The 26,163-nt window shown below is 39.8% G+C and overlaps 1 protein-coding gene across 1 annotated transcript in view; it reads left to right on the forward strand.

Annotated features, from left to right (window-relative positions):
• The window catches only part of trx (histone lysine N-methyltransferase trithorax), a 111,844-nt gene that overhangs the window by 24,826 nt on the left and 60,855 nt on the right, over window positions 1-26,163 (forward strand). The window contains exons 4-9 of the mRNA XM_071684987.1: window positions 248-3,105; window positions 4,172-4,309; window positions 12,589-12,713; window positions 14,319-14,589; window positions 18,133-18,309; window positions 22,843-23,085. Coding sequence (XP_071541088.1) covers window positions 248-3,105; window positions 4,172-4,309; window positions 12,589-12,713; window positions 14,319-14,589; window positions 18,133-18,309; window positions 22,843-23,085 — 3,812 coding nt within the window. The remainder of the gene's footprint in view (window positions 1-247; window positions 3,106-4,171; window positions 4,310-12,588; window positions 12,714-14,318; window positions 14,590-18,132; window positions 18,310-22,842; window positions 23,086-26,163) is intronic.

The following is a 26,163-nucleotide window of genomic DNA, read 5'->3' on the forward strand; positions in this document are numbered from 1 at the left end:
TTTCAGTCTTGAATAGCGTTGTAATTTTGTCACATGTAACTCAGTTAAGAGGATGAATTGCGCAGGGGTATTGAACCAGTTCACATGTAAGCTGGCCCAGGTATGATGAGCATGTGGCTTGTTGATGCCTTGGGAAGACTGCGCATACTGATTATCACAAAGTAATGTGTTGAACATTCTGTAATGAATGAAATGCATGCATTTAGTAAAAGTTGGATGTATGAAATTGTAATGTTTATACTTTCAGGGAATGTGGAGGGGAAATGTGCCACCTGTGATATAGCTGGTGGAAATTCAAGAAAATTTGGCATTGTGTTTTGTGAGGTTTGCAGCTCCTTCCTCAGGAATGCCAGTGATGGACCAAGAGAAATTTTTGAATGTCAGAATAGCAAAGGGGAATGTCAGATACAGGGCTTAGTAGAAGAAGACCGTTGCCTTGCTTGCTGGTTATACAGAATACTTCTATCATGCAACATGCCAAATCTTCTTCATGATCGTCTTCGGAAACGTTTACCAACCATATTAAAGGAACAGATACCAACTAGCTTAGCAAGATGTATGAGTATAGGCGGTTTGCCAGCCATATCAGATAAGGATGCCGAACTGGCAAGTCACACTAAACGGTTACCTTTGGATCCAGGAGGGGGTGGGGCATTTGGGTCTGTAATGGACTTGCCTGGTGGTTGGCGGCGCAAAACTGGACCAGAAGTGATTGTTATAAGTCCAAGTGGAGAAAAGTTCAAAAGTGTTCAAAAGCTGGAAGAGTTTCTAAAGAAGCAGGGCATAAGTACAGATGCACGTGTACTCTTTGGAAATAACAGTCCTGCAGTAGATCGAAGCACTGAAGTAAGATCAAGATCATCTGCTCAAACTAACAGCAGTGGACGAGGGAAAGTGGTAATGACAACTCTACCGGGAGGATGGACACGTAGAATTAAGTGGCGATCAGCAGGCGATCGCTTTGATACATATGTGTATAGCCCAGATGGTAGGACCTTCCGGTCAAGGAGGGAACTGAGTGCATACTTTCAGCTTATTGGAAAAGTTGATGACATCCATAAATATTTTCCTGTAGTAACTGGCCACTCTGATGCATCCATGCCTAGCTCCAGTGACACCCCAGGGTCTTCTAGCACTGAACCTGTGTCAAGTTCAGAACCTTGTTCGGAAGTCAGCTCGGATGATAAATCTCCAGAAGCTTCAGAATGTGAGGCTGAGCAACCAAAGTTCAGAGAAAGAAGATCTGATTGCAACAGTGAGAAGAAGTCCAAGTTTTCTCATGCCAAGCAGATGAAACCCAGAATTCCTAATGAACCAGGGCGACCCAGAAGCAAATCTATTAGTAAATTGAAGCCTGCAGATAATAGTGAAAAGCCTGCAGGGCAGTTAAGTGTAACTGATGTGACAGATGAAGTAAAGAATTTTGAGAGAAAACATAAAAAGCCAAAGATTATGAGAAGTAGATCTTTGTCAGTTGGTAGAAAGAAAAAGAGTGATGATGCAAGTCTCACTGATACAACAGAAAGTGAATCAGAACAAAGGAAATCTGGAGCAAGTACAATATTTTCTAAGGCATTTTCTAGAAGTAGATCAAAGATCAAGTCTAAAGCAATGGACAGTCAGTCCTCTGTAGTTGAAAACAAATTGACAACCTCAGTGGATGCTCCTGTTCATAGGTTTCAGGAACTGAATGACTCAAAAATGAATACTTCAATAGAATTGGAGGATGAAGTCAAAGGATTCAGTGCTCCCGATGAGAGCTTTAAAGAATTGTACGATTCAAAAGCAGGTGTTATAGCTGTAGGAGATAAAACCAAAAAATCTCCAAGCAAAAAGCACAAAAAGACAGCAGAAGAGACTCCAGTCTTTACTGAACCGAATGTCATTATTGAAAAGCAGCCAGATCAGAAAATAGTTTTAAAAATACCTAAGAAGGCAATCAAACCAATTGGAAGAAAACATAGAAATAGAAATAAGCAAGTGGAAAATGACTGTGCTGCAGTTGGCGGAGATGACAAAGGAGTTACAGAACACCTGATAGTACAAGATAATGTAGAGGTAGAAAAGAAACATAGAGTTAAGCATGCTGAAAGGACCTCCACTAATGTGGTTAGAGATGACAAAGAGCCTTTAGAGCAACTGAATTTGAAAGATGCTGTGGAGGTTTTGAAAGATACAGATCAAGGAGTGGTAGCACAAATATCTAGCACAAACAAATCATTTGGTGGGACTCAGGGTAAGCTGTCTAATCTTGTTCAAGAAGATCCAGTTGACATGGAATCAGATGTATTAGCTGGATATATGTCTGTTGATTCCAAAATATCATCACCTAATGCATCCGAGGGGGAAGCTTTGCCTGATGCTATATCAGTACCTGAAATTCAGACCAAGCCTAAGACGAAAAGACTGTCAAGGTATCAGACATGTCATTTTGGGAATGGATGGTCGAGAAAAATTAGGTGGAATGAAAAAGGAGAAGGAAAAGTGACTCTTCTGCACAGTCCCGATAGTCAGACATTTAGATCACGGATAGAACTACTTGCCTACTTCAAAAAAGCAGGCAGATCGAAAGTTGACCTTGACTTTTACTTCCCACCGGATCTTAGAAGAGAACAGACCGGGTTGTCTACAAGAACAAATGAAGTTGGAAAGTTGCCCTGCACAGAGTCTTCATCGGTAACAGCAGTCACCTCAACTTCGGCTCAATCATCTGAGATAAGTGAATTTTCAGACAGTGAGACAGTTGCCAAGACATCTGAAGATTCAAGCATCTCTGGTGAGGAATCTAAAAGGCTAAGTGTGCCGAAAGTGATCAAATGCTTTAGAAAGGTTGGGGGACAGTCTGCGCTTAAAAGCATCCCAGAGAATGTGTCAGAAGAAAGTGCTTTTCAGAACCAAGTAATCAAGATCTCTGGTTCAGTTCCAGTTCTTTCTGATGAAGTAAGAAAACCTATATCGCAGCTAAACAAGAATGGAAGGAAAGTTATAATTGTCTCTACTCAAGATGGAAAGTCATCTGTGAAGACTGAAACAGAGGAAGCAGAGGGGACTGTCAATGAAAGCGGTGGCCCCCGAGTTAAGCATGTGTGTCGTAGTCAAGCTCAGGTAAGTGTTTATTATTTGAAAAATTTGAGAACTAATGGAAATATGATTAGACAGATAGGTCTCTGTGGATTATTATGTTAGAAGTACTAGCTAGATGATGATCAACATAGGAAATGAATGTGAAATTAAAAAAAAAGATGAATGAATATCTTTAGGAAGGGCGAAACTGCTGCTGCCTCAGCCTCCCCTTTCATTGGCAGCACAACTGGTTGGAACCCGAGAAATTCTCTGTGTTTCATGATGTAGGGTACTTTATGCTGTATCCCTGTTGTCCTTATCCATACTCATAAGGATTGAGAATGAGAAAGGGAGGTGGAGAAATAGTTTGTGAATGAAAAGAAAGTATTTCATGCGTTTGGTACATATAGGGAGATGCCCAGTAGCATAGTTTTAATGAGAAAGGTGACCAGCAGTTGTGACATAGAGGGTGTAGGATGATTCCTGATACTATTTATAGTGTGTGTTGAATGTATCCTTTTGTATTGGCATAGTTCACTTACAATCGCAGAGAATGATTACTAATTTTCCATTAATTTTAGGATTGATTGGGACGGTCTGTAGTCTCATATCTTTTCTTCTTTTCTTTCATGACTAGACCCACTTTGAAGATGGAGATATTTTCTTTTGGATTGATATTAGGAGGATGTTTGATTTAATTTTCTTGTCTACTCTTTTGTATATGATGTGACAGACTTGACATGTGAGTTACTGTGAGTCACCGAGGTGATGCAAGTGATGATGTGGTTGAATTTTAGCTGCTTTTCTTACTTTTGATGAGAATCAATAATGACCAGCTCGTTTTGAACTTAGTGGGCAGTTTAGTGTGTGAACGTCCAAATAATCCAGAGAAAGGAGCAGCTCATTTATCAAATTGGAATCTAATTTAGGATTGATAATTATGTATGATTACTTGTTTTTATGATGAGGATAGAGAAGTTCTTGTAAATCTAGCTTTGAGTAAAAAACAAAATCTTAAAATCTTGTAGGTATTAAATGGTTATGATGTAAGCTGTGTTAACAATTACAGTTTTTGTAAGCTGATATGATTTTTATTTCCAAACTGCAGGTTTTAGGGATTTCCCGTGCTGTATTTCCGTCACCAAGAAAGGAGGAAGACCGCCTGACTGGTATTGTCAGTGTCCCCAATTCCAAAGGAAACCAGAAGCGTAAAATTGTTACAGTGACCACAACAGCTAGTGGCAAGGTAGATTCCTTTGCATTTAAGGCTTGCTCTTTGTTTATATTTTACATTTTGTCTTTCAAGATAATAGTTGATATTGGCAAAAGCTTTTTTTTTTGGATTTGCCTGCAAGTTTCATGCTTAAATATTTTAGGTAACTAGACAGTTTGTATGTAACCAAGGGGATAAAAGTGCATGCATGAATTACAAAATTAAAATTATAAGTCTGTTGAGTGTACTTCATGAAGTGTATGGGATATTAGTGATTAAGAGAGTATTTGCATGCACCAAGCATTTTACTGGGGAGAGGCAATGTAGCTTTAGGAGCAGTAGAGGATCTGTGGACCTGGTGCATGCTTTGAAGAATTAGAGTGAAAAAGTCTTGGAGAAAGAGAGTGATATGTATGCACATTTATGGATCTGGAGAAAGCATATATTAGGGCTGACAAAGAAGCCTTGTGGAAGGTGCTGTGAATATATGGGGTAAATGGCAAGCTCTGAAATTAATTGAGTAGTTTTTGCTGCAACAGTAAGGCATTTGTGATTGTGGCAAGGAAGGAAGAGTTGCTCGTGGTGAAATTGGTGTGTGATATAACCACGTAGGTTGAATTTAGTTAGGCACAGGTTGATGATGCCGGTGAGTGCAAGGTACATTTAATGTGAGTGGCTTGTTTACAGAGTGGTAGACGTAGGAAGCTTGGGAGAAGAATCACTTTGCATATGCAGGTGTGATGGTTCTGGTGGCAAGACTTCAGAGAGGGATTCCAGAAACAGGTGCTTGGGAGATTGTGTGAATGAAGAGAGTTGAGAGTAAGTATGACAGAAGTAAGACATCGAGATGCAGCAAGGGGATGAAACAGGAGGGAATGAGTGTTGGTTTGCATTGGGGAGATCTAGAGGAACTTAAGTGGATTAGGTATATGGGACGGTACATGGCAGATGGTGAGATCATGGAGTCTGAAGTGAGTCATAGGTGGGTGGCAGGGGGCTTTGATTGTTGGTGCATTGAGGAATGTGTATAAGGAGAGGTCAGTTTCTGTTAGGTTAGAATTAGTGTGTTTGAAGGTACTGTATAAAAGTCCTAACGGTGTTGCGTGGACAGCAGTCTTGGATCTGTAACGCAAAAGAATAGAAGAGGATGGATGTGTAGGAAGTGAAATGCCTGGTATGTGAAATAGAATTATTGCATTACAAATAACGGTTAAAGAGAAAGGTGTAGGTAGTGAGTGGATTATGATAGAGAAAGCTTCCCATTGTGGACTGAAATGGTTTGGTCATATGGAAAGGATGACTGGAGCAAGACTGATTAAGAGGATTTATATGTCAGAAGTGACAGGGTAGGGACTGAGAAAGAGATGAAAGGATGTAATAAAAAGCCTTGAGTTATTGGGATCTGAACATTCAGGATGGTGAGAGGCATAAATATGAGAGAACGAATTGGAGCATTGGGGTATGTAGGGGTGACATGCTGAAACTAGGTTGATTTAAGGCATATGAAGTGATCAGGAGAATCTATGAAATATTCTGTGAGGCTTAAATGGTGTATTATGCATGACAGTTTGGGAGTGGATGTGAGTAAATGAGTTCTTTTTGTCAGGTCTTAGTAGTACCTTACTATTATAGGAAATGGCAGACAAGTTTGAAAAATAATTAATGTGATTATTGTCATTATTATTCTGTTTTCTTCATTTAATGGATGGTGAACTCTACCTGTGTAAAGATTTTTGAATAAATGAGCTATCGTGTTTTGTTACATCTGTTGATAAGTAAGTTTTCCTATGGAACTCAACATGCAGTAGTTTTATAGTATTATTATATTATATATATATATTATGTGTTAATTGACAGGCGCGCGAAAGAGAGACTTTTGGATGTTAATGTGCTGAGAGGTGCAACTGGAAGGATGTCTGATCATTATCTTGTGGAGGCTAAGGTGAAGATTTGTATGGGTTTTCAGAAAAGAAGAGTGAATGTTGGGGTGAAGAGGGTGGTGAGAGTAAGTGAGCTTGGGAAGGAGACTTGTGTGAGGAAGTACCAGGAGAGACTGAGTACAGAATGGAAAAAGGTGAGAACAATGTAAGTAAGGGGAGTGGGGGAGGAATGGGATGTATTTAGGGAATCAGTGATGGATTGCGCAAAAGATGCTTGTGGCATGAGAAGAGTGGGAGGTGGGTTGATTAGAAAGGGTAGTGAGTGGTGGGATGAAGAAGTAAGAGTATTAGTGAAAGAGAAGAGAGAGGCATTTGGACGATTTTTGCAGGGAAAAAATGCAATTGAGTGGGAGACGTATAAAAGAAAGAGACAGGAGGTCAAGAGAAAGGTGCAAGAGTTGAAAAAAAGGGCAAATGAGAGTTGGGGTGAGAGAGTATCATTAAATTTTAGGGAGAATAAAAAGATGTTCCGGAAGGAGGTAAATAAAGTGCGTAAGACAAGGGAGCAAATGGGAACTTCAGTGAAGGGCGCAAATGGGGAGGTGATAACAAGTAGTGGTGATGTGAGAAGGAGATGGAGTGAGTATTTTGAAGGTTTGTTGAATGTGTTTGATGATAGAGTGGCAGATATAGGGTGTTTTGGTCGAGGTGGTGTGCAAAGTGTGAGGGTTAGGGAAAATGATTTGGTAAACAGAGAAGAGGTAGTAAAAGCTTTGCGGAAGATGAAAGCCGGCAAGGCAGCAGGTTTGGATGGTATTGCAGTGGAATTTATTAAAAAAGGGGGTGACTGTATTGTTGACTGGTTGGTAAGGTTATTTAATGTATGTATGACTCATGGTGAGGTGCCTGAGGATTGGCGGAATGCGTGCATAGTGCCGTTGTACAAAGGCAAAGGGGATAAGAGTGAGTGCTCAAATTACAGAGGTATAAGTTTGTTGAGTATTCCTGGCAAATTATATGGGAGGGTATTGATTGAGAGGGTGAAGGCATGTACAGAGCATCAGATTGGGGAAGAGCAGTGTGGTTTCAGAAGTGGTAGAGGATGTGTGGATCAGTTGTTTGCTTTGAAAAATGTATGTGAGAAATACTTAGAAAAGCAAATGGATTTGTATGTAGCATTTATGGATTTGGAGAAGGCATATGATAGAGTTGATAGAGATGCTCTGTGGAAGGTATTAAGAATATATGGTGTGGGAGGCAAGTTGTTAGAAGCAGTGAAAAGTTTTTATCGAGGATGTAAGGCATGTGTACGTGTAGGAAGAGAGGAAAGTGATTGGTTCTCAGTGAATGTAGGTTTGCGGCAGGGGTGTGTGATGTCTCCCTGGTTGTTTAATTTGTTTATGGATGGGGTTGTTAGGGAGGTGAATGCAAGAGTTTTGGAAAGAGGGGCAAGTATGAAGTCTGTTGGGGATGAGAGAGCTTGGGAAGTGAGTCAGTTGTTGTTCGCTGATACAGCACTGGTGGCTGATTCATGTGAGAAACTGCAGAAGCTGGTGACTGAGTTTGGTAAAGTGTGTGAAAGAAGAAAGTTAAGAGTAAATGTGAATAAGAGCAAGGTTATTAGGTACAGTAGGGTTGAGGGTCAAGTCAATTGGGAGGTGAGTTTGAATGGAGAAAAACTGGAGGAAGTGAAGTGTTTTAGATATCTGGGAGTGGATCTGGCAGCGGATGGAACCATGGAAGCGGAAGTGGATTATAGGGTGGGGGAGGGGGCGAAAATTCTGGGAGCCTTGAAGAATGTGTGGAAGTCGAGAACATTATCTCGGAAAGCAAAAATGGGTATGTTTGAAGGAATAGTGGTTCCAACAATGTTGTATGGTTGCGAGGCGTGGACTATGGATAGAGTTGTGCGCAGGAGGATGGATGTGCTGGAAATGAGATGTTTGAGGACAATGTGTGGTGTGAGGTGGTTTGATCGAGTAAGTAACGTAAGGGTAAGAGAGATGTGTGGAAATAAAAAGAGCGTGGTTGAGAGAGCAGAAGAGGGTGTTTTGAAATGGTTTGGTCACATGGAGAGAATGAGTGAGGAAAGATTGACCAAGAGGATATATGTGTCGGAGGTGGAGGAAACGAGGAGAAGAGGGAGACCAAATTGGAGGTGGAAAGATGGAGTGAAAAAGATTTTGTGTGATCGGGGCCTGAACATGCAGGAGGGTGAAAGGAGGGCAAGGAATAGAGTGAATTGGACCGATGTGGTATACCGGGGTTGACATGCTGTCAGTGGATTGAATCAAGGCATGTGAAGCATCTGGGGTAAACCATGGAAAGCTGTGTAGGTATGTATATTTGCGTGTGTGTGGACGTATGTATATACATGTGTATGGGGTGGGTTGGGCCATTTCTTTCGTCTGTTTCCTTGCGCTACCTTGCAAACGCGGGAGACAGCGACAAAGCAAAGAAAAAAAAAAATATATATTATGCTTATATCACTCGGGATAGGGGAGAAAGAATACTTCCCGCGTATTCCCTGTATGTCGTAGAAGGCGACTGAAAGGGAAGGGAGCAGGGGGGCTGGACATCCTCCCCTCTCAGTTTTTTAATTTTCCAGAAGAAGGAGCAGAGAAGGGGGCCAGGTGAGGATATTCCCTCAAAGGTCCAGTCCTCTGTTCTTAACGCTACCTCACTAACGCGGGAAATGGTGAATAGTGTGGAAAAAAATATATACTTTGTCGTTGTCTCCCGCGTTAGTGAGGTAGCGCAGGGAAACAGACGAAAGAATGTCCCAACCCACCCACATATGCATGTATATACATACATGTCCACACATGCACATATACCTACACATCTCAATGTATACATATATATACACACACAGACACATACATATACACACATGTACATAATTCATAATGTCTGCCCTTATTCATTCCCATTGCCACCCCACCACACATGAAATGACAACCCCCTCCCCCCGCATGTGCGCGAGGTAGCACTAGGAAAAGACAACAAAGGCCACATTCGTTCACACTCATTCTCTAGCTGTCATGTATAATGCACAGAAACAGCATCTCCCTTTCCACATCCAGACCCCACAAAACTTTCCATAGTTTACCCCAGATGCTTCACATGCCCTGGTTCAATCCATTGATAGCACGTCGACTCCAGTATACTACATCATTCCAATTCACTCTGTTTCTTGCATGCCTTTCACCCTCCTGCATGTTCAGGCCCCAATCACTCAAAATATTTTTCACTCCATCATTCCACCTCCAATTTGGTCTTCCACTTCTCGTTCCCTCCACCTCTGACACATATATCCTCTGTCAATCTTTCCTCACTCATTCTCTCCATGTGACCAAACCATTTCAAAACACCCTCTTCTGCTCTCTCAACCACATACTTTTTATTACCGCACATCTCTCTTACCCTATTATTACTTACTCGATCAAACCACCTCACACCACATATTGTCCTCAAACATCTCATTTCCAGCACATCTACCCTCCTCCGCACAACTCTATCCATAGCCCACGCCTCGCAACCATATAACATTGTTGGAACCACTATTCCTTCAAACATACCCATTTTTACTTTCCAAGATAACGTTCTCGACTTCCAAACGTTTTTCAATGCTCCCAGAACTTTTGCCCCTCCCCCACCCTATGATTCACTCCTGCTTCCATGGTTCCATCCGCTGCCAGATCTACTCCCAGATATCTAAAACACTTCACTTCCTCCACTTTTTCTCCATGCAAACTTACCTCCCAATTGACTTCTCCCTCAACCCTATTGTACCTAATAACCTTGCTCTTATTTACATTTACTCTCTGCTTTCTTCTTTCACACACTTTACCAAACTCAGTCACCAGCTTCTGCAGCTTCATCAGCGAACAACAACTGACTCAATTCCCAAGCTCTCTTATCCACAACAGACTGCATACTTGCCCCTCTTTCCAAAACTCTTGCATTCACCTCCCTAACAACCACATCCATAAGCAAATTAAACAACCAGGGAGACATCATGCACCCCTGCCGCAAACCTACATTCACTAAGAAAAATTACTTTACTCTCTTCCTTCTCGTACATGCTTTACATCCTTGATAAAAACTTTTCACTGCTTCTAACAACTTGCCTCCCACACCATATATTCTTAATACCTTCCACAGAGCATCTCTATCAACTCTATTATGTGCCTTCTCCAGATCCATAAATGCTACATACAAATCCATTTGCTTTTCTAAGTATTTCTCACATGCATTCTTCAAAGCAAACACCTGATCCACACATCCTTTACCACTTCTGAAACCACACTGCTCTTCCCCAATCTGATGCTCTGTACATGCCTTCACCCTCTCAATCAACACCCTCCAATATAATTTCCCAGGAATACTCAACAAACTTATACCTATGTAATTTGAGCACTCACTTTTATCCCCTTTACATTTGTACAGTGGTACTATGCAAGCATTCCGCCAATCCTCAGGCACCTCACCATGAGTTATTCATACATTAGATATCCTTACCAACCAGTCAACAATACAGTCACCCACTTTTTTTTTTAACAAATTCCACTGCAATACCATTCAAACCCGTTGCCTTGCCGGCTTTCATCTTCCACAAAGCTTTTACTACCTCTTCTCTGTTTACCGAATCATTCTCCCTAACCCTCTCACTTTGCACACCACCTTGACCAAAACACCCTCTATCTGCCACTCTATCATCAAACACATTCAACAAACCTTCAAAATACTCACTCCATCTCCTCACATCACCACTACTTGTTCCCATTTGTTCCCTTGTCTTAAGCACTTTATTTATCTCCTTCCAAAACATCTTTTTATTCTCCCTAAAATTAAATGATACTCTCTCACCCCAAGTCTCTATTGCCCTCTTGCACCGTGACCTCCTGCCTCTTTCTTTTATACATCTCCCAGTCATTTGCATTATTTCCCTGCAAAAATTGTCCAAATGCCTCTCTCTTCTCTTTCACTTATAATCTTACTTCTTCATCCCACCACTCACTACCCTTTCTAATCTGCCCACCTCCCACGCTTCTCATGCCACAAGCATCTTTTGCACAAGCCATCACTGCTTCCCTAAATACATGCCATTCCTCCCCCACTCCTCTTACGTCCTTTGTTCTCATCTTTTTTCATTCTGTACTCAGTCTCTCCTGGTACTTCCTCACACAAGTCTCTTTCCCAAGCTCACTTACTCTCACCACTCTCTTTACCCCAACATTCTCTCTTCTTTTCTGAAAACTTATACACATCTTCACCTTCGCCTCCACAAGATAATAATCAGACATTCCTCCAGTTGCACCTCTCAGCTCATTAACATCCAAAAGAGTCTCTCGCGTGCCTATCAATTAACACATAATCCAATAACGCTCTCTGGCCATCTCTCCTATTTACATATGTATTTCTCTCTTTTTAAACCAGGTATTCCCAATCACCAGTCCTTTTTCAGCACATAAATCTACAAGCTCTTCACCATTTCCATTTACAATGCAGAACACCCCATGTACACCAATTATTCCCTCAACTGCCACATTACTTACCTTTGCATTCAAATCACCCTTCACTGTAACCCGGTCTCATGCATCAAAACTACTAACACACTCACTCAGCTGCTCCCAAAACACTTGCCTCTCATGATCTTTCTTCTCATGCTCAGGTGTATATGCACCAATAAACACCCATCTCTCTCTATCCACTTTCACTTTTACCCATATCGATCAAGAGTTTACTTTCTTACACTCTACCACATACTCCCACCTCTCCTGTTTCAGGAGTAGTGCTACTCCTTCCCTTGCTCTTATCCTCTCACTAATCCCTGACTTTACTCCCAAGACATTCCCAAACCACTCTTCACCTTTACCCTTGAGCTTCGTTTCACTCAGAGCCAAAACATTCAGGTTCCTTTCCTCAAACATACTACCTATCTCTCCTTTTTTCTCATCTTGGTTACATCCACACACATTTAGACACCCCAATCTGAGCCTTCGAGGAGGATGAGCACTCCCTGCGTGACTCCTTCTGTTTCCCCTTTTAGAAAGTTGAAATACAAGGAGGGGAGGGTTTCTAGCCCCCTGCTCCCATCCCCTTTAGTTGCCTTCTAAGACATGTGAGGAATGCGTGGGAAGTATTCTTTCTCCCCTATCCCCAGGGATAGTATTATTATTTTTTGATATTATACTTAATTGCTGTTTCCCATGTTAGCGAGGTAATGCCAGGAAACAGACAAAGAATGGCCCATCCACTCATATACACATATAGTGATTTTTGTTATTAATTGCATTGAATGATTTTATTAGTTTAAGGAAAAACTGTTGATAATGATATTCCTATACTAATTTTTGTTATTAATTGCTTTGAATGATTTTATTAGTTTAAGGAAGAACTGTTGATAATGATATTCCTGGCCATCAGGTACTGCGGAAAACTCAGTGGTGTAGTAAGTGTCCAGGCTGCACTACCCCTAATTGCCTTAAGTGTGTCAACTGTCTGGATATGAAGAAGTATGGAGGTCCTGGAACTAAGAAGAAACCTTGTGTGTAAGTCACAGAGTATATTCTTTCTCTACTTACCCTTCTTCGACATATGTACCACGTGTGATGAAGGCTGACTTATGCACAGCCTTTTCTGAATATTTTATGCATGTTCTCAGTTTCTTAAGGCAAAAGATATGTTTTCTCCATCCCTGGCTTCACAAAGTAAACATTAGTGTAATTTGTACACATCCATTCCGTATCATTTATTTACAATGTTCTATTGTCTTCCATATGCAGCCAAGCATTATGCATTACTGTGTGGTTTACCTTCATTGTTAAAGCTTATTTTTAACCAAGTTTGAATTTGAGTGTTTTGATGTGTATTCTCAGCAGATACTTCTGAGTACACTGACAAACCAAAGAAAAGCAAAGGAAAGGATGACATTAAATGCATTGGAAATAGAGGACTGTAGGACAGCATGTGGTGCGAGATGGATTTACCCCTTTAGGAATAACATTTTTAGAGAGGTGTGTGATAAGTGCATTCAGACTTAGAATGTCAGTAGAATGTCAGTTGGGTGTGCTGGAATGGTTTGGACACAAGGAAAGGATGAGCATAGAAAGACTGATAGGAGGAGATATATATATGTCAGTAGGGGAGGGAGAAAGGGGAAGGAAATGTTAGCTGAGAAGGAAATGTAAAGATGGAGTGAGGGAGGTTTTAGGACATCAGGGCCTGAACATTCAAAAGGGTGAGAGGTTAAAATGAATTGGATCATTGCGGTATAAAAGGATTGATCCATGGCATACAAAGCAGTGAAGATAAACCAGGGGATGGTCTGTGCTGTGTGGCTGTGGATGGGATGTTCTAGTTTCAGTTCTTTATACCGAACAACTAGATTGGAAGTTGGCAAGCGCAGCCATTATTTGTTTGCTCTTGATGCTACTTTGTAAAGTCAAGAATGTGTCCAACAGAATTTAAACTCAGAATGGCAGTGTTTTGGCTTTGTTTTCTTGCCTTGTACCTTAGAATCTATGTAAGGATGAATACAACAGATTTTCCATCAATTAAATGGAAAGAATGAAAACTACTTCACATTATGTTTGCTATGAAATTGCACCTTCATATTCCATGATACAAATACCATGTCTTTTTTTGACTGTATCATTAAACCATCCTTACAAAATCTAAACTTAACATCAACAATAATTAAATTTGATGTCAAGAATATAAAATAATTGCATGTGTAATGATCCATATGAATTACTGCATGGTACGATTTGGCACAGAACAGCAGGACATCAGAGTATGCAAAGTCACCTTTGATTAGGTTGTATCATTAATGTGCAATATTGTTGAAGACCTCATATCAGAGGAGCCCATCATTTCTTTGCTACTGATTGTAACTGCCTTGAAGCTGCAACTCTTGGAGAAGGGGTCCTTGGGTTAGATAAAGATGATGATAGATAGTAACAGAAAATTGAAGTATGTAACTCATTAAAGTTAACACACTAGACTTTGGTTTAGGATATTTGTGAGTGATGTTGTAGGGACTGTGTGTGCCAGATCCACCCCATTAAACATGAAATGGAGTAATGACAATAGATAGAATTCCTTAAAGATAGGTTTTTAGTAGTGATAGATTTTTTTTTACATTATCTTTGCAGCATGAGGAAGTGCCACAATCCAAGACTTTCAGTCAAATCAGCTATTAGCCAGGAAAGTAGTACAAAACAGCCACATCAGGTAATTACAACAACAGTTTCTTCTCCATCTACTATCAAAGACGCACGTAAAGTTCCAGTTATAAATGTCAAAGTACAAGAAGACAAGATTGAGCTGCCTGAAGTCGCCAATGACAGTGTGTCCAAATCAATGCAACAAGAGAAGGGTGTGTTCATTCCAAGACATGTGACACGTACCCAACCAGACCAAAAGGTGTGTATTCACTTGTGTTGAACTTATTCTATTTTTTACCATGTGAAGGGCATAAAATTTATTTAAGATCTTTCTAGATTTTGATGTTGATTGAAAGGGCCAGATTTTCAAAGAAATAATGATCTTTTGTCATGAGAGGGACTTTTGAGCCAGTGAGATTTGAAGTAAAGGAATGCAAAAAATTAGTATTCAACCAGACTTAGTTTGACCAAAATATATGTAAAAGTTCATTTGTTTATTATTTAACCAAAAGTTGTGCTGTGTTTTTTTTCTAGCATTATAGGTTATATTACAAATTCAAGGTGTCACTGTTAGTTAACATCTAAGATAAAGGTATAATGTCAGCGGAAGGACAACTGTTTCAGCCTCTAGGCAGTGATATGACCCCACCTTTATGCTCCTGCCAGTGTTTAGTCAGGGTTGAATCTCGAGAGAGTGACATATAGTGTATCCTTGCGTGGCCACAGTAAAGGTGAAAAGAATTTTGTTTGAAGAATCAGAACCTCTCTTATCAAGCTGTTAGTCAGTAGTAGCATGGAAGCCACTAGATCATCAAATTTCACAAAAATGACTTCCATATTCTTTTTCTTTTTATATCTAATAGCGTTTCTCAGTTTAGTGAAGTAGCTTCAGAAACAAGCTAACAGTGACCTCATATGCACATATCTAGTCTCATATGTGATATCCCAAAGCCAGAGACTACAACCCTTAACCACATATATTTATATATGAAGAATGTAGAAGGAGAGAATGTTATCTAGAAGAGCAGAAATGGGTATGTTTGAAGGAATAGTAGTTCCACCAATATTATAAGGTTGTAAGGCGTGGGCTATAGATAGGGTTGTACCGAGGAAGATGGATGTGTTGGGAATGAAATGTTTGAGGACAATATGTGGTGTGAGGTGGTTTGATCAAGTAAGTAACGAAAGGGTAAGAGAGGTGTGAAAATAGAAAGTGTGGTTGAGAGAGCAGAAGAGGGTGTGTTGAAATGGATTGGACATATGGAGAGAGTGATTGAGGAAAGATTGACAGAGAATATATGTGTCAGAGGTGGAGAGAACAAGAAGTGAGAGACCAAATTGGAGGTGGAAGGATGGAGTGAAAAAGATTTTGAGCTATTGGGGCCTGAGGATACAGGAAAGTGAGAGGCATGCAAGGAATAGAGTGAATTGGAACAGTGTGGTATACTGGTGTCGATGTGCAGTCAGTGGACTGAACCAGGGCATGTGAAACATCTGGGGTAAACTATGGAAAGGTCTGTGGGCCTGGATGTGGATAGGGAGCTGTGGTTTCGGAGCATTACATGTGATAGCCAGAAGCTGACTGAAAGAACGTGGCCTTTTTTGTCTGTTTTCCTGGCACTACCTTGCTGAAGTAGGGGGTAGCATTGCTATTTCCTGTGGGGTAGGATGGCACCAGGAATGGATGAGGGCAAGCAAATATGATTATGTGTAAGTTTATATATGTATATGTCTGTGTATGAATATGTATGTGTATGTATATGTATATGCACAAGTATTGGTGTTTATGTATATATGTGTATATGAGTGGATGGGCTGTATAGATATGTTAGGCAGTGCCTGAAATGCAGTCTGTAAGGGCTAAATGGGGCCTTATCACATTATGTTGTTGTGATGGGTTGTTTAGCATTTTGTTTAAGATGGTTTAGTGCTAGAAATGTGAATGAAAATAAAATGAAGGACAAAAGTAGGTATATCCCACTATTATGAAATCTCTCCTTGTGAAACATAATACTTGACAATGAACCCACACAACTCATTTCTTTGTAACTGTATATTTTCCTGTGTGAGTGCTATGCGCTGGCCTGCTTTTTGGCAGAATGATAGTAGCAATAGGTAATAGTAGTTGGTAGCAACATTGAATTGGAGTATTAGGGAGAAACCTTAGGTTGAAGTAGAGGTAGGAACAGTAGATGGGAACATTTGTAGTAGTAGGAGGTTGGAACATTCAATTGACACGTTAGACAGAAGTAGTTGGTAAGAACGCTGCACTAGTTGACCTTTGCCAGTGGCTTGTTAAGGGTGAAATGCTAAAGGCTAAGAAACAACATTGGAGTTCACCAGTTATGGAGAGACTTTTCCTCTGGCCACACCCTGGAGGGAATTATCAAGGGGACCAGGCATCAGAGATATAGAAAGATAGGTAGTGAAGGTATGAAGTTGTAAATTAACTCTAAAGAGAATTTGGATGAAAAGCTACGAGATATTAGTGGAGCAGTATGAACTGTGGTGCTTGCATTAATGAGGAAGCCCTTGTTTCTGTTAACATAGTTGTGATAAATTGTGATGAATGCCAGGTGCTGAGATAGTCCTATATTGTGAGTTGGTATAGTAATATCCTGCTAGGATTGTAAGCAAGCTACCAATGAGACTGCATCATTCGTAGTAATATGCTAACACAATGTATCTCTCTCTCACATCATTAAAGAGACTGAATGTGTAAACAGAGTTGTGTGTAGCTCTGCTTGTGTTGGTAAGAAGATGAATGGCATGCTTGGATTACTGTCTGTAAGGCCTCTCTGATTCATGGAAAGGATGAAAAAATGTAACCATAGAAAAGAAGAGTTTTTCTCTTGAGGTAATAGAGAAATTATTTCTTGCTCAATTTTAGAATCCAAGATGGATTGCTTAGGCAATTGCTAATGAGCTGGCTCCAAAGGAAGAATCCTTGTGTTGGGTCAGTTTCCTGCATTAAGGTTTGACTACTGCTTTTAGGATGGAGTTGAAAATGACAGAATTTGTTAATATCAGAAAGACTCAGAAAATTGTAATAACTTTCATTAGAACGATTCTTCAGGAAATAAGTCAGGCACCTTCCTCATCTTGAGTTAGTTGAACAAACTGCTAAGTGTAGTACTGATTCAAAAGTCTATTTTTAGTCACTAATGATTGTTAGCCTTTGTTATTTTTCATTGTTGTATGATCTTGCATACTTTCAGATATTGGACCTAATTTTTTCCCCGTAGATAGTCATAGGCTATAGTGTTGATTATATTAAGAAGTGATAACATATCATAGAGGTGACTGAATGGAGACTGGTCGTTGTGTCCCCCTGAATGTTCATCTTAAACTAGATCTTTCCAAATATTTAATTCTTTTTAAGAGTAGAGACTTTCATCTCATACTTTTTCTTGGTTTTACAAAGAAACTTACGAAAGACTTCATTCTGTAAAGTAACCATTCATCAGAATGCCGGAAATTACATGAATCAGTTTTTACCTACTGTTTGTAAATAAAGTATGGTGTTACTTGGGCAAAGAAATTTGTCGTCTTAAAGAATAGTATATTTCCTCAAGTTTGCTTATAGGTATTGGTGTTGCCTTATAAAGATAATGTAGGTATTGTAAGAGAAATTAGTTGGGTTTTATGATTTACTTAATGTGACAGCTTCATTGCTACAGTTGGTGGACATCATATTAACAGTATTGCAAGTACACTCTTTTCAGTTCTTGTAATGTTATTTACATTTAACCATTGGATTCTGGTAGATTAATGCAGCACACAACTGCATGCAACTTTTCAGGATCGAGGAGACATTGCAGCAGGCAAACAGTTTGTACCAGGAACCTTTGTAAACATTGACTACTGGCAGGGTTATGATGCAGATGAGATGATGCTTACAGGCTACCCAGTGACCACGGCATCATCACTTCATCCACAAGTTCTTTGTTTCCGTTGTGGCTCTGTGGGAAAAGAGCAGGTTTGTAACATATTTTCCACTTGTTTATATCATGCAATACTTTGTAACCTTGGTATAATTGGGGGAAATTCAGAAACTTGGTTAAGAGGAAGAGAAAAAAACTCAGACTGGTGGATTAGTTTTCATTTCACAATTTTTTTTCAGTGGGTGAGAAGCTGTTTTATGTACTCGTGTGTATATTTGTGTACAGCTCTGTGTGTTTGTAAATGGTTATATGAATAGTATTCTCACATTAAGGCAGGTGGACCATGATACAGAATTCATTCCAACAAAGTAGGCCTATTCACTTTTCCTCAACAACTTTCATCTGTAAACCAGATAGGCACAGCTCTTAGAAAAAGCATTCTTTTCTTTAAACACCAGGCTTTCCCTGTGGCGTTAGTATAAACTGCAGGCAGCTGCCAGATAAGTGCTGTTGACTTATGAGTTAGGGTTAGGTGATTGAATTATTGTTTTGAGGGGAATGAAGATGAGGCTTTATTGTGTTGTTTTATAGTGAGGGGTGAGAGTTATTTACTGAACCAGAAATTAGAGATTAGTGGTTTCTAATCCTGAGGGATCTTAGAGATTCTCTCAAAGCATGTCAAGTCTTGCGAGACACTGCTTGGAAGAGTGTTTCTTTCTTCAAAACAAGTTTTTGCATTCTGAAAACTTTCCAATCTTCTTAGAGCATACACTTTTTCAGAGAATGTAATTTTAGTCTCTCTCTCTCTCTGTCTCTCTGTCTCTTTCTCTGTCTCTCTCTCTCTCTCTGTCTCTCTCTCTCTCTCTCTCTCTCTCTCTCTCTCTCTCTCTCTCTCTCTCTCTCTCTCTGTCTCTCTCTCTCTCTGTCTCTCTCTCTCTCTCTCTCTCTCTCTCTCTCTCTCTCTCTCTCTCTCTCTCTCTCTCTCTCCCCACCAAAACTAGGAGCCAACATCAAGACCCCAGCCCCTCATACAATTTCTTGGTTTGCTTTTGACTCCATGTGCCTTGGTTCAGCCCATTGACATCACATCGCCTCATATACCACATTCATGCAGCTGATTTTGCCTCTTGCATGTGTACCTCTCATGCTTTTGAGTATTCAAATCCTGATACACTAGAGTGTCTTTCACCCCAACCTTCCACCTCTTTCTCAGTATCTCCCACCCACTTCTTCATCACAATCCTTCTTTATTCATTATGTCTAGAAGTCAGAACCATATCAGTTCACCCTGGTCAGTTTTCTTAACCATACTGCACTAGTAACGATGCCTTTTATTACACGACAACCTGCTCAACATCATGCATTGGCCTCAACACTTCATTTCCAATTTGTCCGTGTTTATCTGTTCTCTTTGATTTAGGACTCAAGACATCCATATAGTGTTGTCAGGACTATTATACCTTCCCACAATCATCTTGGCTCTAACAGACAGTGGTCTTTCCTTTCAGACATTCCTTAAATCAAGCCCCTTGTCTCACACTGAAACTTCAGCCCCAATGGTTCCACCTGGTGTCATCAAGTTCACTAGCAGATACCCAAAGTTTATTTTTTCTAGGTTCTCCCAATTCAGACTCTCCTACTATCTTGTCATATTTCCCTTCTGCACATTTTTACCGGTAGGTAGTAATTATTAGGCAGCCACCAACAAGGAGATATATTACCAGTATTACCCACGTGGGTAACGAGTGGGCTAGTGATGGGTGCACTCCAGTGGTTGTCAAATTGCACTCCTCTGTCCCAGGTAGCTGTTTATTTTTGCCCAACCCACATGTGGACTGCTAGTTTTTGTCCAGAAACATAGTCTCTCCTTGTCACACATAACACTTGACCTCAGTTGTCTCACACGACTTGGTAACTCTTGATTTTCCTGCGCTGTGTACAAGTCCTGCCTTTTGGCATGAGCATTAGGTAGAAGTAATAGGCTGGAACATTAAGTGGGAGCATTAGGTGAAGAAGTAGGCAGGAACATTGAGGAACACTGCATTAGAGTTTTTAAACCTTTGTGAGTGGCCTGTTAAGGGTGAAGCACTAAAGGCTGAGAATTGTAAATGAACTTCACTAGTTATGGTGACTTTTGCTGCGGCCACCCCCTTAGGGGAATTCCCAGAGCAAGTGGGCATCAAAGATGTAGTTTATAGATAGATATTCCTACCCTGTGTTTTTTCACCGTCACTTTCAACTATTTTCCTTCACATACTCGCCCAGACTTTGTTACTAGCTTCTGGACTTTCATTCTTGAGTTTGCCCCAGAGCTTTGTCATCTGTAAGCAGCAACTGATTCACTTCATGGGCTTCCCATCCCCAGTATACCATAGACCTGTTCACTGCTCTTAAGACCCTTCCATTCACCTCCCCATCCCATCCATGAATATTAAACAACTATGGCCTTTATATAGGCCATAGTTCTTCCCCACTTATCTTACTTTAATAGAAAAAACTCTACATTTAGTAATTTTAGGTTTATTTCTAACTGCATTTAGCCTCATTTGCAAATGTTGGAAGTAGTTTTATTGCTCTTCATTGTATTTGTGTCTTGTTTTTCTTTGTCGTTTAAGGTGTTTGGTGATTACAGTTAAATAACTTTAAGATGTTTGGTGATTACACTTGAATGACATATCTTGAATGTGTTGTGTTGCATATTGTAATTAGTATTTTTAGCTCTTAAACCTAACTTTTCCTTTTTTTTTATTAAATGTTGCTATAAATGGTTTTGTGTATGTGAGTGTAAAAGGCATGCAAGGAATAGAGTGAATTGGAACGATGTGGTATACCGGGGTCGACGTGCTGTCATTGGATTGAACCAGGGCATGTGAAGCGTCTGGGGTAAACCATGGAAAGTTTTGTAGGGCCTGGATGTGGAAAGGGAGCTGTGGTTTCGGTGCATTATACATGACAGCTAGAGACTGAGTGTGAACAAATGTGGCCTTTGTTGTCTTTTCCTAGTGTTACCTTGCGCACATGAGGGGGGGAGGGGGTTGTCATTTCATATGTGGTGGGGTGGCAATGGGAATGAATAAGGGCAGACAGTATGAATTATGTACATGTGTATATATGTATATGTCTGTGTGTGTATATATATGTATACGTTGAGATGTATAGGTATGTATATGTGTGTGTATGGACATGTATGTATATATATGTGTACGTGGGTGGGTTGGGCCATTCTTTCGTCTGTTTTCTTGTGCTACCTCGCTAACGCGGGAGACAGCAACAAAGTATAATAAATATAGATAAATAAATGTGAGTGTGGATGAAGGCCTTTTAAAAAGCTAAAGTTCATATGGTCAAGCACAACATTTGGTAGATGATAGGTTGGCAAACATAGTCTTTATTTTTGGTTGAAAGTACAAGAAGAGGAAGACCCTGAAAGATATAGAAGGATCCAGTGACTGAATTGTGTAAGTCTTGAGATATTTCAGTTAAGTATGCCGGGGAGTGATTTATGAACCTCTACACTGTAAGCAGTTTGTGTGATTATTATTTGTTTGTTATGGGGAGGGAGTTTTACAAGTGTTGCCCTCTCTTTGCTCTTATGTTACTGCATGCACACACACACAAAACTATATGTTGGCAAATGTTAGAATACCATTCAATTATGTGTATATGGAAATATTTAGGAAGCTGTTCATATATAGAAAGTCCAAACTAGAATATGCCTCTCAGGTTTAGCCGTCAAATGTAAAGAAGCACGAAGCTAGTAGAGGTGTTGAGGAAGGCAGTAGAGATGGTACCAGATTTTGGAGAGCTAAGTTGCAGGGAAAGGCTAGAGACTAAATTTGTTCACCTTGAAAAGAAGAGTGAGGGGTAACCTGATCACTACCTTAAGTTTTTGAAAAAAGATCAGTGACATAGTGAATAGTTCTCTTGAGAGATGTAGAAATCGGGCAAGCGTAGGGCATAAAATGATGATAAGGACATAAAATGAAAATATGTAGAAAAAACACATGATATTAGTGGTGGATGAATGGAATAAGATGATGGAGGACATGGTTAATGCAGACAACATACATACATTTAGAAAGTTGTATGAAGTAGATGTTCAAGAGATGGGGGTCCCATGAGTGTAAATCTTTCTCCTCATATGGTACAAATAGGTAATTGTGCTCATAGATAGCAAAAATAACTTTTGAAAGTATCTTGATAGTAGAGAATGTTCATGAAACAGTGGGCTCATTGTGTGTAAAACTTTATTCTGTATAGTACAGATGGTTACGTACACACCCCTGCCCAAAATATGGGTCCACTTATCAGCCATCCCTAAGGGAGGGTGAACAGCAGGGATTGGCTGTGGGCCTAATGCTACTCCCAGGATTCAAATGCTAGTGGGCCCAACCGTAGGCAGGCTCTTGCTGACTGAAGGACTGAGAAATATTAGTTACACATAAAGAATTAACATTATAAAGTGAATGATTTAAAAGTATTGTAGTAGTGTGGAGTCCAATTTTCTAATTTTAGACCCATTTGAGCTGAGCTGAGAGGCTGTGTGTTTATAGATCATAGGTTGTAATTCATTAGTTAAGAAAATAAAGCGAATGAAAGATTTGACCTTTTTTCTTCTCTTTATTTAGCTACTATACTGTGCATGGTGTTGTGAGGGCATTCACCCATATTGCTTGGAGGATGGTGAGGGTCCAGAGTCAGAAGTGGAGGAAGTGTTTTGGATATGCCGACGATGTGCTGTCTGTCATGTGTGTGGTGCCCCAGGAGCTGACTCCCTCCTGAGGTGTTCTGATTGCCGGAACTATTACCACCTGGAGTGCCTTGGACCTTCAGCACACAACACTTGCCAGCCCACACCGGACCGTCCATGGGTGAGTATTGTTAGAAGCATGTTAGATTTTACCAGTTTGTTGGTTGTGTATTAGTGCTTTGGTGCCTCTTTTTCTGATGCATGTTAAGGAATACAAGTATTAGGCTTTAGCAGTTGTAGCATTGTTAAATGCAATCAACTCTCCAAAAATTTGAAATACAGTCTATGTATGTTTTAATTCGGGGCAGTTTGATTAAGCTTGTCTATATATTTCTCTTAATGACTACTGATGATATGGCATAGAGATTTGTAACCTTTTGCATTTTTATGACCAAGTTTTTAATTAGCCTTTTTGTTTAATGATCAGTAGAGATTGTGCTTTATTTTAGTAACTTTATTACTTTTGTATGATTTCATGAAAAGGAGTATCACAGATGTTTAATCAGAATTGATTGAACTAATTATTGGTAGATGTTTGGTCATGATGGAAAATTATACTTTTATTAGAGTTGATGACGTTTGCTCATAAAGTATTCAGATGCTTCACCATTTATCCTGACTTTGATTTGCTAAAGTTTTTCTGCAAGTAGCATTCTTTTTTTCTCTTTCCTTTGGCCCTATTTGCTTTTTCTGCAACTACCCCCTGTCCTATGTGATTGCCCAAAGGTGCCATAAACGATGCTCGTAAGGGGTGGTCGAGGCCTTACACCAATCAACACACTCGCCCATCTGAGCAGAGTAACTAGTCCTTAGTAGTGTAACTTAATTTCTTGGTGCATTAATAGTCAACTATTGCTTGTTTGCTTAAATGGGTATTTCACATAGGACGGTGTGTGTTGGTGTCTTGCCCCAGGTTCATATTATATATTATGTTTGTGTTTTATGATAAAGTGGTGAAAGCATATCAGTTAGTGTAAGGAAGCTCTAGATTTTGGGTGGCATAGGGTGGCACCTTGGAAATCACATGGGATGTGGGGGACAGCTGTGTCTTGTATTACTCATGGCAGCTCAGTTAAAGCTTTGAAGACTTATTTTCCAAAATTTTTCATATAGATGACACTGAATGGTGGGTGAATGGAGTGAAGGTTACTGTTTTTTCATGGAATTAGCTGAGCATTAATGCCATGGGACATCACTGATTGTGACACAAGGCTGAAATTCCCCATTATCCCTGTGTTTTCCAGGAGGCTGAGTCGTGGGCACTACTTGGCGAGTCTTGGCCTCGTCAGTCTGCGATATATGATGTCAGTGAGTTTAACCGGGAGAGTATGATGGAAGACGTTGTGATGCACACAGAACTTGATGCCTTGAAAGATGCAGATGAAGATGTTGATGAAGATGATTTAGTGCCAGATATCTTCTTCTTGCCTGTTAATGGCAGTGAAGATGCTCATAAGAAGATAACTCAGTTTGATTGTTATGATACTGGCTTGGAGGCAGATGATACTTTGGATTTTGAAGCACTAGAAGATGCAATCTGCTTAGAGGATAGCATTATTGAAGTGTTCCGGGACAGAGATTTATGTACACCAGATCCAAGTTTGACAGCAAATCCTCAAGGAGAGGAAGTTGTATCAATGAAAGAAGATGAATATTTGTATTTAGGTTACAGGAAAGAGTATGAGTACCCTTGCAGAAAGATTGAAATATCTTATTTTCGCCTTTTACAAACAATTCATAATGAATTTTTTGATACTCTTGGTTATCCCTCCTGGCAAGAGCTTTTGAATCAAGGTTTGGTGAAGGAACGATCAAGTGGTACAGGTACAGGTTCAGATACAGAAACCGCATCTGAGGGAGAATCAGACTCGGATGAGAGTGAGTATGATTGGGATGATGTTTTAGAGATTAGAAGGTATGAAGCCATGCAAGAAATGAAAGAAAGAGAAGAGAAACGACGTGAAGAGGAAAGGAAGCAACGGGAATTGGAGAGAGAGAAAGCACGACTTGAGCGTTTAAAGGAATTAGAAAAGGAAGCCAAGGAGAAGGAATTAGCTCAAATGCAATTGTACGATGATGGCTTTGTTCCTAAGATGAAAGTTGTAGGTTCAGATGAAGCTGTTACGAAGGAGGAATTTGTGAAAAAGAAACCAGTGTTTAAGAAAAAGAAAAAACGTGGACGACCCCCAGGCTCTGTGAATAAACCAAAATATGGAGATGAAGACTTTGTAGTAATAGATGATATTGGTCAGTGTGAAAAATCAGATAAAGATGGGTCTGCTGATACTCCACGTAAAAAGAAATTTAGGCAACCAAAGAGCTGGGAAGAGTTCGATAGACTTTTTGCAATTCTTACAAGTTCATATAGTAATAGGGAAAGTGATGAGAAAATTAATGGCCAAGTTAAAGCAAAGAAAAGAAAAATAGTGTTTTCTGATAATGGTATTATAGGTGTAAAGCATGGAAAATTAGAACACAAGAAACAGAAGATAAAGTCTATAAGTGATAATGCTAATAATGTAAAAGTAAGTAAAAAAGCAAAAAAAGCTAAAGTATTACCAGTTATTAAACAAAAGAGAGCAAAACGAGTTTCTGTTATCAAGGACAAATACATCCCAATAAATGATAAGAAGAAAGTAAGATCTTCCAAGGCAGAGGTGAAACGAAATTTGAAGTTAAGTGTTGTTAAAGAGAAGAAATCACAAGCCTCTAAAAAGACGATGTCATCTGAGTTTGATGGCAAACTCAGTTCAAAGAAAAGAGCAAGTGTTCTGACGGCCACATTGCCTGCATCTAGAAAGGAAAAAAATACAGTTAGAAAGAACAAATTGGCAAAGTTTTGTCATTCAAAGGAGTCGACTGGAGGCAACATACAGACAGTTCCCAAAGGAGAGGCTGATGAATTGAGAAATGAAATTGAATTGAATCATGAGCAACAGATTAATGATGCTGATTTGATAACATGCATTATAAGTGACCAACCAATAGCAGAGGATGATGGCATTAGTGTAGTGTGGGAAAATTATGGACTTTCTGGCATTTCTCAAGATGGGACAAATGTGACATGTGAGCAAAGTCCAGAGCAGGTTCTCAGAGTTAGTGATAATTTCATAGATAGTTTTTTGGTTACCAATACAAAAAGTACTTGTATTGTTTATGCAAAAGATCACAGTGACTTAAATGCAAGACCTAGTGGAGA

The sequence above is a fragment of the Panulirus ornatus genome, chromosome 39 (assembly GCF_036320965.1).
Source record: "Panulirus ornatus isolate Po-2019 chromosome 39, ASM3632096v1, whole genome shotgun sequence".
In the NCBI taxonomy this organism is placed as follows: Eukaryota; Metazoa; Arthropoda; class Malacostraca; order Decapoda; family Palinuridae; genus Panulirus; species Panulirus ornatus.